Source organism: Propithecus coquereli, unplaced genomic scaffold, assembly GCF_000956105.1.
Source record: "Propithecus coquereli isolate 6110/MARCELLA unplaced genomic scaffold, Pcoq_1.0 Scaffold105, whole genome shotgun sequence".
NCBI lineage: Eukaryota > Metazoa > Chordata > Mammalia > Primates > Indriidae > Propithecus > Propithecus coquereli.
This window is the reverse complement of record NW_012134414.1, coordinates 1,505,058-1,518,392: the sequence shown is the minus strand read 5'-3', so window position 1 is coordinate 1,518,392 and position 13,335 is coordinate 1,505,058. Positions and strand designations below refer to the sequence as shown.

Here is a 13,335-nt window from a genome sequence, read left to right as displayed (position 1 = left end):
TTTCCCCCCCACAACGCTCACTGCGTCCATTAGTTGTGAATACCCACTCCTTTTTATGGATAAATAATATTCTATTCTTTGAATATACCACATTTTATTTTTCATCAGTTGATGGACATTGGCTTATTTCCATTTTTTGGCTATTATGAATAATGCTATTAATATTTATATACAGATTTTTTGTGAACGTATTTTCATATCTCTTGGGTATATACCACAGAATAGAATGCTGGGTTATCAGTAAACTTTGTGTTTAACTTTTTAAGAACTGCCAGACTGTTTTCCAAGTGAATGCACACATTACAGTCCCACAAACAATGTATGAGGGTTCTAGTTTCTCCACATTCTCCCCAACACTTGTTAGATTATCTGCCTTTATTTTACCCATCGTATTACTTGTGAAGTAATCACTGTGGTTTTGATTTGCATTTTCCCATTAATTATGTTGAGCATCTTTTCATGTGCTTATTGGAGAAATGTCTATTCAAATCCCTTGCCCATTTTAAAAATTGGATTGTCTTTATATTTTTGAGTTTTAAGAGTTCTTTTTATGTTTTGAATACAAGTCCCTTATCAGATACGTAGATAGCAAATGTTTTTTTCCCATTCTGTGGGTTGTCTTTTCACTTTCTTGATGATGTCATTTAAAGCACTAAGGTTTTTAATTTTGATAAAGTCCAATTTATTTTTTTATTTTTTTCTTGTAGGCAAATTTTGCACACTATTTAATGACAATAATTAATTCCTATCTGCTTGAATATTTTGTGATTTTCTTCCCCTCAAAAAACTCTTAATGGTATTTATAATATATTGTTATCAATTGTCTCATAAATGTTTGCCTGGTCCCCAGGCATCCGTGTGTTTCTAATAATAAAACATTGAGGATGGCTTTAGTGACATTCCCTGTTATAATGTTCTATTTTCAATTAATTGTTTTCATTAAAGACAGAATTTGATTTGTATTCTGTAGAATTCTGGGACTCAAGTGTAGGAAGCTGAGATGGGGAAAAAAAAGAAACCTCGTAGGTAGCCATTTTACATAATGTCCTTCATAAACAATGTCCTTACCATCATCTCCTTTCTTACCTCTCAAGGTATAGGATTTGCTTTCATTCTAAGGTGTTGAATGTGAGCCCTGAAATAACCAGTAAAGTATTTTAATGCAGTGACTTCCCTTTATGACAGGGATAATAAAAACCTTTGTGATTGCTATTCTTGGGATACAAAAAAGCTTATAGAAACTTTATTTTATGTAAAGTGTATTAATAATGATAATAGCTAATGTGTATTTAGTACTTACGTGCCAAACACAAAGTGCTTTATGTATATTATCTGAATGAATTTTCACAACAGCTCTTTAAGGTAAGTAATACAATTTTCTCCATTTTTATGTGTGAGGAAACTGAGATATACAGAAATTAAGTAACTTGTTATCATAGTTTGGACAGCTATAATAAACTACCATTGACTGGGTGGCTTATAAACAACAGAAATGTATTTCTCATGGTTCTGGAGGCTGGGAAGTCCAAGATCAAGGTGCCAGTAGATTTGGTGTCCAATGAGGATCTGCTTCCTCATAGATTTGCCATCTCACTGTAACCTCACATGGCAGAGGCGGAGAGTAGGGGAAGCAAGGGAACTCTCGCAGTCCTCTTTTGTAAGAGCACTAATTCCATTCATGAGGATTCTACCCTCATGACTAATCACCTCCCAATGGCACCACCTCCTAATACCTTGGAGCTTAGGATTTCAACACATGAATTTTGGCAGGACACAAATATTCAGTCCATTGTACTTGCCCAAGGTTTTACATTTAATAAGTTGTGGAGCTAAGATTCATCCTCAGACAACTTGATTTCAGAGCCAAGTTTGAATCATAACCTCTATCCTGACAACTTTAGAGCTTATACACTCTTGATAATAAAGGATAACAGTAGGATAGAGCAATGTCTTCTCTTATTTTTATGTGCTGTATACTTTTCCAAGAAATAATTTCCTACTAATTGTATAACATATCTTTTTGCCTCCTGAATAAGATGAAAAAGGTTATCGTTGCTGTAATATTGCTGACTCTTTAATGATCATATATTTCAGATCTCAGTGGGAAATGGAGAAACATAATCTGGAAAGCACAATGAAAACATACGTAAGCAAACTGAATGCAGAAACTAGCAGAGCTTTAACAGCTGAGGTAAAAAAAAAAGGGGGGCAGGCAGGAGATGGGAGGGGCGGGGAGAAGATGGGCATGGAGTGAGAAAGGGAAGTTTTATTTGTATACTAATATACTAAAGAATTTTTAAAAGACTGTTTTTGAATAAGCAGAAATAAGACATCTTAGGACCAGCCAGGAAAGTGCAGCTCAAAGCCTTGTGCTTTTTTTGACTCATTGGTATATTGTGGATGAAAGTACTTCAGTGTTGATGATCTTATGTTGTTTTACCCCAATGACTGCAAGAAATTGGTCTGTTGTAGTATCTACAGCAAATACAGACATCTTGGAAAAATTCTTATGAAGCCAGGTCACTAAGCAGAACTTCTAAGAATAACATTTTATTGCTGCCGTAGTATCTTCTTTGTCTACTATTTTCTATCCAGATCTTCCAAAAATACATATACATCGTACACCCCAATGTCAAATATCAACTTACTTTCCAGATTCTCATAGTCACCAAATTTCTTCTAAATTATCTTAGAATACCACAGCTGGGGTCTCTCAAAAGAAATATGATTGTATGTGTGTATGTAATTTTTATTTATAGATAACCAAACTTGATATACAATAGGATTAACATTTTTGGAAAGCTTGCTGACGTTAAAAGCATTACAGACCTTCCCACCTGTGTCATGGGTAAGCTCTGTTACCTAGCAGAGTACTTGGCATCCCAGAAGTCAACAACCAAAGAATGATATCTGGACCAAAAATCCATGAAGAATAGTGTTGGGGCTATATCTTTAAAAAGAGAAAAAGTTCAGATTACCTTAAAAGATCAATTTTGTGTACTTTGTTTTTCACTGTTTTTGGTCAGAAGGCCTCTTTCTGCTTCCATTATTAATTTTAGGAAGGAAGAACTTTCTAATACTTAATGTCCAAGAGTATATTTTTAGTGAATATTGAATGATTAGTAGTAAAAAATAGAGGCTAAATGATTGTGCATCAGTAATGATGTGGAAAGGCTTCCTACTATGGGAAGGATGTTGGAAGAGATGATCTCCAAGGCCCATTGGACTGTATCTCTCTGGTCTGATTATTTTATTGCCTTTTCATCAGTGAAGAGAAAAAATAGCAAGACTTCTTTTGAGTGTTCTCAAATTTTGCTGCATGTTAGAGTTACCCAAGAGCTTTAAAAAATCCCAATGCCCAGGCTATATCCAGTATCAATGAAATTAGAATCTCTGGGACCAAGGCATCATTTTTTTTAAAGTTTCTAAGGTCATTCCAGTATGAGTTTGAAAAGTAATGTTTGCAAGATTGAAAAGTAATGTTCTAGGAATGTTTACCAACCCAGTAACCATTGAAGAAGGAAATTAGAATTGTAGACATGCCTTGATCAAAAAAGCTTTCACATGTATCTTGAATGGTCAAAAAGCCCAGGTACTGTTGGAAGAAATTGAAAAATAGCTTAAAATTTACTTGAGATGATTGAGAAGAGAATGTTCATTTATAAGAAGGACACCTTCAACATCTCTCTTTCTCTCAAAAACCCATAGGTGTATTTTTTACAGTGTCGTAGAGATTTTGGTTTGCTTCATCTAGAGCAGACTGAAAAGGAGTGTCTCAGTCAGCTTGCCAGGGTGACTCACATGGCAGCAAGGTAATCTTTCCCTCTTTCTAATGCATCTTGATCTCAGAGATATTCACAAGTGTCTCCAAGGTTGAACATATCTGTGATGTGTTTTACATATATAACATCAGAGTCTTTGGTGTAAAGAAGCTCTTGTTTTTTTTAAACCTCAAAAGTCATTTAGTTACTTTGATGCTTATACTTTGTTGTCTCTGCCAAAGTACGGAGAAGTTTACTGAGTGCAGTAATAGCTGCTGAAAGATTTTCCCCTTCCTCTATAGTGAAATAGATCAAAAGTATCAGTCAGAGCCAAGCATGAAGACCAGATATTTACAAAACAAGGTAGATTCTAATTGGAAGACTTTTTTCTAATTGTTTTCCCTTCTAAGGCTTAATTTTAAATACTTTTGGAATGCATTGAGTAAAAAATCAGTATTAACACCTAAAACCACATATTAAAGGCAATTTTCTGCTGTGCTTTTATAGTAATTATAGAGTATTTTCAATATTGGACAGGTTGCTTGAAATTCTCCTTAAATTTATAATCTTAAAGGGTGTACCTTCAAACTTCTGGAATTAAATCTCTGGGACCAAGACATCATCACTTTTTAAAATGGTCAGCATTTTAATGATCACCATTGTTCTTTAATTCTGAAGAATCAGTCTCCAATGTTTAGTAAGATTCTGATATGCTTTCAGGTCAGGGAAGTACTGTCTTAAGTGATCAGTCTGTCTTTGCTTGCTAGGAGAAAGGGTGCTCCATAAATTAGAATATTATGAAGCCTCTTTATATGAGATGATACTTGGTTATAACTTGTCCAGCTCTTGTAAAACTGTTGGGCTGGGTGATACTGCAGGGGGGATGTTGTAACATACAGAACCTTTAGAAAGACTGTATGAAATCTCTCTTTTAGAGATGGCGGACCCTAAAGGTAGAGCTGTTGTGTTTGTGCAGTTTATGCACTGCACAAAGGCTGCAACCTCATTCATCCACACAGAGAAGGTACTTATAATTTGCCCTACCAGAGGCAATTTGTTTTTCTAATTTGCAAAGGAACTGCATAAGCCAACCGTGGCTCTGTGATGTCAGGGTTAATATATAGATAGTCCAAAACGTGCTACTAAGATGGGTCAATATTTTTGAGAATGCCCCTGTATTAGATGACTAAGGCAATTCCCTGTTTGGCCTTCTCTGCTTCCCTACTTCATTAGAGTTATTCCTGTACAAAAATTTTATAATATGTGCTAAAAAATATTGCCAAGATAGAAAAAAACTTGGTGTTCTGCAAACATCAATTATATTTGCTCTTGAAAAAAAGAATTCTTTATATTACTAGTTTTTGTTTTTAATTTTTAATAACAAGCCCTTCTGTACATCTTTGTGTCCATTTGAGGTAATTGTCAGTGATGGGGTCATTTCTTTGTTTTATGTTATATGCATGTATTCTACAACAGTGATCCCCAGCCTTTTTGGTACCAGGACTGGTTTCATGGAAAACAATTTTTCCATGGACCAGGGACCGGTGGGGGGGATGGTTTCGGGATGATTCAAGCACATTACATTTATTGTGCAGTCAAACCTCTCTGCTAATGATAATCTGTATTTGCTGCCGCTCCCCAGTGCTAGCATCACCACCTCAGATCATCCGGCATTAGATTTTCACAAGGAGCAGGCAACCTAGATCCCTTGCGTGTGCAGTTTACAGCAGGGTTCACACTCCTATGAGAATCTAATGCCACCGCTGATCTGACAGGTGGTGGAGCTCAGGTGGTGATGCAAGTGATAGGGAGTGGCTATAAATACAGATGGAGGTTTGCTTGCCTGCTGCTCACCTCCTGCTGTGCATCCAGGTTCCTAACACATTGATGGCCGGGGGTTGGGGACCACAGTGCTAGAAAACATAATGGAAATTTTTGGAAACCTAAGTGTTACATAAAAATAAAGTGCTTTCTCTTGTGTCTCCTTTTCTACATCAGCAACCTAGAATCACTTCAATTAAAGGCTGCGGTAGATAGTTGGAATGCCATTGTGACAGATGTTAGAAACAAGATTGCATTCCTCAGGGTAAGTCCTGAAGTACGTTTAGAGTAAATTGGCTGAATGTTATGGATGATATAAAGTTAGAAGGCATCTAACTCTAAAAGCAATTAATAGAGAAATTTAAGAAAGAATATATTTTTTCTTTCAGTAATTAAAATTTATTTCTTCAATTTGAGATTAATTACTTACATGTAGTTGATTATAGATAGCCTACTAAACTCATACATGTAGTCTTGTAGATCCCTTAGTCCAGGAAATGATAAACTCAAAAATTGTGCCTCACACCTAATTTTCCTAAAATTTCAAAGCTTACTCTGCCCTAAAGCTAAATGTCTTGACTTGGTCTCATTAGTAATGTATTTACAGAATTAAAAGGAAGATCAAATAGGCCTGTATTAGTACTTAGTCTTAACTTTTTACATAATTATTCCATAATGAAAACAGTAAATTCTTAATTATTGATTTAATAGAATTAGGACTGTGCTAAAGGTAATCTAAAGAGATAACCCACTGAATATTTATGAATTTGGTTTTAGAATCTTTTTATATTTATATATTAAGGTTGATATATAATATTGATTGTTTTGTGATTTCACAGCACTACTAGCAAAAAAACAATGATGTTCTGTTTGTAAAGTGCTGCCTGAAAGCACTGTAGACTTGTCCAGTTTCTTCCTTGGTAGTTTTGACTGTTACTCTATAGACTTTTACTCAGCCTTTAGTGATGCTTAGCATTTCTGTTGGGTTTATTCAAAGTTGTGGCCTCAAAAGAGCTGCCCCTTACTGTCTATCCTTGTTTTCTTCCAAGCACATGTCCTCTATGTGGAAGTTTTTTAAAATGTTTTGTTTTATAAGACTTTATTTTTCAGTTCTTGTGGGTTGTTTACAAAATAATATGATAAAGCAAAATAGGGACAATGCCAAAAAGTGTTGAAAGCATGTTGTTAAACTTTCAGGATTGGAGTTTCATTTTTGGCAAAATGCAAGAGAATAAAATATATATGGAGCTAGAGCTAACCAGGGGTATAGCTTTTGAGATAAACAAAATGTACCGATTTAATAATTATCTAGAATTTTTCCTTCAGTTTTTAAAATTAATGTAAGTAGTTCATCTCTTTGTTACAAATACATTTTCTTTTCTCTATTTACTAGGCAGTATATTATTTATATCTTCTTGAATCTTTAGCCCTTGTTTACTTTGTAACAGTGGTTTCTATTTTAGAGCTGAAAATTATGGAAACACTTGGGGGATTACCACAAGGATCTGTGAATTATGTGTCTCTGTTTCTTGTCAATCAACCTTTTTTAAAAATACAGCTAGGCCAGGCGTGGTGGCTCATGCCTGTAATCCTAGCACTCTGGGAGGCCGAGGCGGGTGGATTGTTTGAGCTCAGGAGGTCGAGACCAGCCTGAGCAAGAGTGAGACCCCGCCTCTACTAAAATTAAAAAGAAATTAATCGGCCAACTACAAATATATAGAAAAAAATTAGCCGAGCATGGTGGCGCATGCCTGTAGTCCCAGCTACTCGGGAGGCTGAGGCAGAAGGATCACTTGAGCCCAGGAGTTTGAGGTTGCTGTGAGCTAGGCTGACGCCACGGCACTCACTCTAGCCCGGGCAAAAGAGTGAGACTCTGTCTCAAAAAAAAAAAAAAAAAAATACAGCTATTTACTTGTGGAGATAGTGGTCTCTAGAATTGTTTTTATTTCAGAAGCTTTTTTTTTAATATTATTTCTGACCATAGCTTGGGAACCACTATTCTATATTATTAAAAACTACATCAAGTATTCCCATATGTTGTTTCTTTAAAGTTGATCGTGCTCTAAAATATTTTTACTCTTCCTCTACCAGACACAGTACAATGAACAAATCAACAAGGTAAAGCAAGGATTTGCCTTGAGTACCTTGCCTCCAGTCCAGCTTCCCCCCCCACCACCCAGTCCTGAGATACTGGTAAGAAATATCACATTCTGAAAAATTGCCATCTTCATTTTGACAAAATGGTAAAGGCTGTAAAACACTGAATTTGCGGCATGTTTAGTGTGTGTTCAAAATGGAATAGGCACATTATCGGTTGTAATTATGACCATACCTACTAGTCACCAGATGATATAATTAGTTGGCCGGCTCAGCTGAGCCCTAGACAGTAGGTTATATCACTGGATATTAGTGATACATTTCATGTCATTAGAGTAGTATTCTCTCACTTATCGCATCAATCTCTCCTACATCATGGGAGATAACTGGTGAATACTCAGAATTCCCAGTGCCCTTATGTTACCACTAGATGACTGAAGCATTTTAGCATTATACCCTGGAAGGCTGGACATCACCCCTCCTCACTTCCACTTTAGACTTTCTTTTCCTTAAGTTTTATATTCTATTCTGCCTTCAACAGCAAGGATAGCTTCCACATATACCCTTTCTCTGCTTGTTGTTAGGGGCCAATGGATCTTAATCAGATAAACTAATATCTATACTATACTATTTATGTTACCCTTCTGGGAAACATAGTAGCCTAACCTAGTAAATTCACACAGTTTTCCAAAAGACCTTTTTAAGAGGTTATCATTATGTGATAATTTTATTATCATAACAGATCTGGGGCTAGGAAGAGAAGAAAGGTGTAAGATATTTGGGGGCAGATGACTTTTGATATCAGGACTCCTGCTTGTAGTAGAGCTCTGAAAATGTTATTTCTACTCATGGTTGAATAAAAAAAAAAAATAAAAAATTATATGAATTGGATGTAGTTATGCTGTGTATTTCAAAAGCAGAATCTAGAGCTAAAAGAATTATGTATTATACACTGTGAGCGGTAGCTTAGAATGATACTGTTGCCTTTCATATTTTTGATCAATTCAGTTTCTATAGGAGCATTGCTTTATGAACATTATTATTCTAGGCTTGGATCATCATCATGCCCAACCACCCTGAGAAGGAATGTGTTAAGTAGCTGACAGAGAAATCCCTGTCGTAACATGTATTTTTGGTAGGATGTCTAAATATCTGGACCTTGTGCCCATATTCAAAATACTGCCCTTAGATTGTAGTTAAACTCTCCCATTACTCTAAATATAAAATGGCTCCAGAGACTGTGAAGCTAGATTCAGAGGCGTTCTTTGGAGTTTCCCAGAACCAGACCCACATAAGCCTTGGTTGTCTGGTACCAGTTATGTTCCATAGCTGACAAACATAGTCAAACCTTGACCTCCAGATCCTCTAGACCAGCAGTCCCCAACCTTTTTGGCACCAGGGACTGGTTTCATTGAAGACAGTTTTTCCACGGACTGGGGAAGGAGGATAGTTTTGAGATGATTCAAGCGCATTACATTTACTGTGCATTTAAATCTCTCTGCTAACGATAATCTGTATTTGCGGCTGCTCTCCAGTGCTAGCACCACCAACTCAGCTCCACCTCAGATCATTAGGCATTAGACTTTCACAAGGAGTGTGCAACCTAGATCCCTCGCATGTGCAGTTTACAGTAGGGTTTGGGCTCCTGTGAGAATTTAATGCCACCACTGATCTGACAGGAAGCAGTACTCAGGCAGTGATGTGAGCAATGGGGAGCACCTGTGAATACAGATGAAGCGTCCCTTGCTCTCCTGCCGCTCACCTCCTGCTCTGTAGCCCAGTTCCTAACAGGCCACAGACCAGCACTCATCTGCAGCCTGGGAGTTGGGGACTGCACCTCTAGACCTTTATTCCTTTGCAGACTTTCTCATGTCTGATGTGGCTTACCCAGGTTTAGTTAAGCGCAAAAACCTACTGGCATTTACGCTGTATGGTAATTCATAAGCATCCTTTGCTAACAACCTGAGGGGTACACATGTATCTTTTGTGCTTCCTAATCAGAGTCACTGCTGTGCTTGACTCACAGTTGTGTTAAAGTGCAAGTATTAGTGACCATGAAGCTTTAGAAGAGAGAAGTTGAGAGAAAAACAGCTAGAAATGTTACAGTGCTATTGGTTATAATTTGAGCTGGTGTTATACAACGGAAGTACACTAGAGAGGTCTGGATTCAGATCTTAACTTTGTGAAGAAATACATTGGTCTTGGGAAAATCAGCTGTTTTGGATTTTGATTTTCCCATGAATAAATTAGGAAATTGTACTAGATGATCTGATCACTAAAGTCTCATCTATCTCTGAGATTCTAGCATTCTAAGGAATGGTCACCAGACTTAAAATGTATAGTAGTCTACCTTGAGAACTCTACCATAATATGGACCATTCCCAGCGTAACCCAGTAATTTTACATGTTTCATTATGACTTGATTTTTGTACCCTGGCTATTTAATTCTCAAGGAAGTGTTAAAAAGATCATTCACAATGATCAAGTGGGATTTATTCCAGGGATGTAAGGATGGTTTAATGTACCCAAATTGGTATATATGACACATGACATCAACAGAATGAAGGATGAAAACCATATGATCATTTCAAAAGATACAGAAAAATGTTTGACAAAATTCAACATTGCTTCGTGATAAAAACTCTCAACAAATTAGGTATAGAAGGTACATACCTCAACACAATGAAGGCCATATATGACAAACAGTTGAAGGCTTTTCCACTAAGATCTGGAACAAGTCAAAGATGCCCACTTATATGCAACATAGTACTAGAAGTCCTAGCCAGAGTAGTTAGGCAAGAGAAAGAAATAAAAGGCATCCAGATTGGAAAAGAGGAAGTCAAACTGTCCCAGTTTGCAGACAACATGATCTTACGTATAGAAAATCCCAAAGATTCCACCAAAAAACTCCTGGAGCTAATACATGAATTCAGTAAAGTTGCAAAATACAAAGTCGACATATAAAAACTAGTAGCATTTCTGTATGCTAATAGTGAACTCAAGAAAACAATCCCATATACAATAGCTACTAAAAAGAAATACCTGGGAATAAATTTAACAAAGAAGTTAAAAGATCACTATACTGTTTAAACTATAAAACATTGATGAAAGAAATTGAGAAGGACACATATAAATGAAAAGATATCCCATGGTCATGGTCGGGAAGAATTCAGGGAAATGCGGATCAAAGCCACAGTGAGATATCACCTCACTCCAGTTCGAATGACTACTATTAAAGTGACAAAACAAACCAAATGTTGACAAAGATGTGGAGAAAAGGGAGTCCTTGTACACTGTTGGTGGGAATGTAATTTAGTATAGCTATTATTGAAAACAGCACAACAGTTCCTCAAATAATTAAAAATAGAGCTACCATGTGATCCAACAATTTCACTGCTGGGTATATATCCAAAGGAAATGAACTTCGTATCTTAAAGAGATATCTGCACTCCTGTGTTCATTGCAGCGTTATTCACAATTGCTAAGATATGGAAACAACCTAAGTGTCCATAAAGATTGAATAGATAAAGAAAATGTGTTATAAATATACAATGGAATACTATTCAGCCATAAAAAGAATGAAATCCTGTCATTTGCAATAACATGATGAGCCTGGAGGATATTATGTTAAGTGAAATAAGCCAGGCACAGAAAGACAAATACTGCATGATCTCACTCATATGTGGAATCTAAAAAAGGTTGATCTCATAGAAACAATGAATAGAACAGTAGTAACCAAGACTGAGAAAGGGTAGAGAGAAGGGGGAGAGGTTGGTCATTGGGTACAAAGTTACAATTAGAAGGAAGAATAAGTTCTGGTGTTCTGTTGCATAGTAGGGTGACTATAGGTAACAAGGTATTATATATCTCAAAATAGCTAGAGCATATTTCAACAACAAAGAAATAATAAATGTTCGAGGTGATGGATATGTTAATTACCCTTATTTGATCATTATACAATGTATACATGTATCAAAATATCACATTATACCCCATAAATATGCACAATTATTATGTGTCAATTAAAAATAGAAATTAAAAAAGTGTTAGGTAATAGTGGTTCTCCAAGGGCAGGACTATTGGCTCAGTACCCACCATTTTTTTATTCTTTAAAAACTTTACATCATTAAAAACTTAAGACATATATAAAAATAGTATAATCAACCTCTGCAAACCTAAGAGTCAGCTTCAATATTATCAACATTTTTTCGATCTTGTTTTATATTATCCCGTTCTTCCTCTCTACCTGAATATGTTAAAGCAAACCCCAGATATCATATAATTGTATCTATTTTTACTTTAGTATATATCCTAAAAGATGAGGAACTCTTATTAGATATAGTCATAACACCATTATCTTACCTAAGAAAATTATAATTTTAATATCTAAAATATAGTTAAAATTTATATTTCCCCAGTTGTCTCAAAATGTCTTTTTCTTGCCTAGAAGGCATATGATGTCTCTTCTTTAGTGATGTTAAGAATCAAATGTCAACCCAATCTATCCATTGTAAAAGTTCCCCATTTACTTGTCACATGCTAATTTTAGGATTGTCACTTAGAGCTATGTTGATATTGTTCATGTGTTTACTTAGATTGTTATTGAACTCTTCCTGCTTTATGTCAGGCCTGGCACATGGTACGTGTTCAATAAGTCTGTCCTCTTCTGAACTTCAACCAACAAGGTATTTTTCCTATCCATAGCTGGGAATGAGGTCTAGTTATCCACAAGCCCCTGGGAAGTACAGTAACACCGACAAATATATCTATAAGTCACTGTAGGAGAGTTTATCCCCCAGGCCTACCCCACTTCATCTTTCTACTTTCTTGGAGCTAAACATGAAGTTGGGATTTCATCAAGTGGTGCCTCCAGTACATAATAGAGAAAGAAATATTTTCTATGGATAACTTTGAGTTCTTTTGTGAAATTCCTGAGTATCAGTAGTGTCCACCAACATAGACAACACTCACTGAGAATCCCCTTTGCCTAGTCCTATATTGTTACCTCACCTAACCGTCTCATTTTATAGATTAGAAGCTTGGCATCCAAGCTTGCCCAGCTAGGTGGAGAAAAGTGGGACTTTATAGAATGCAATTCTTTACTCTCTTTTGTAATGCTCTTTCTGGTATATGTCATTGCCCTTTGCTTTTTCAGATATTCATACATTTACCTAATGTTCCGATATAGATTGTTTCTAATATGCTTTGTATCTGTATTTCAAATTACTATTTCCCCTTACACATTGCTCTATGAATTTACATCATTGCCCATGTAAACACATAAATGTGTATGGGTTTTTTGTTTGTTTTAACTTTTTACTTTTTCTATTTAGATGCAGCAGTTCCTGGGAAGACCCCTTGTGAAAGAATCTTTCTTTAGACCCATACTTACTGTTCCTCAAATGCCTGCAGTTTGCCCTGGAGTCATTTCTGCACCTGGCCAACCTAGAGGCCCCCTGGTAAGATCCTTTCTTGATGGAAAAGACATGAACTAATTTTTTATCACTATAGCGGGCTTCCTGAAGGAATATTTTCTCTTTGTTTATTTATTGGGTATGGATAATGATGAGTGATGGCAGTGATGATGATAATTGAATGAATACTTCCCGTGAAGCATTTTGCTAAGAGTATTACATATATTATTTAAAACAGGCAA

General features: G+C 36.1%; 1 protein-coding gene across 1 annotated transcript in view; it reads left to right on the top strand.

Annotated features, from left to right (window-relative positions):
* The window catches only part of DZIP3 (DAZ interacting zinc finger protein 3), a 103,785-nt gene that overhangs the window by 77,106 nt on the left and 13,344 nt on the right, over positions 1 to 13,335 (top strand). The window contains 5 exon segments of the mRNA XM_012645921.1: positions 2,095 to 2,191; positions 3,709 to 3,812; positions 5,760 to 5,847; positions 7,674 to 7,775; positions 13,013 to 13,138. Coding sequence (XP_012501375.1) covers positions 2,095 to 2,191; positions 3,709 to 3,812; positions 5,760 to 5,847; positions 7,674 to 7,775; positions 13,013 to 13,138 — 517 coding nt within the window.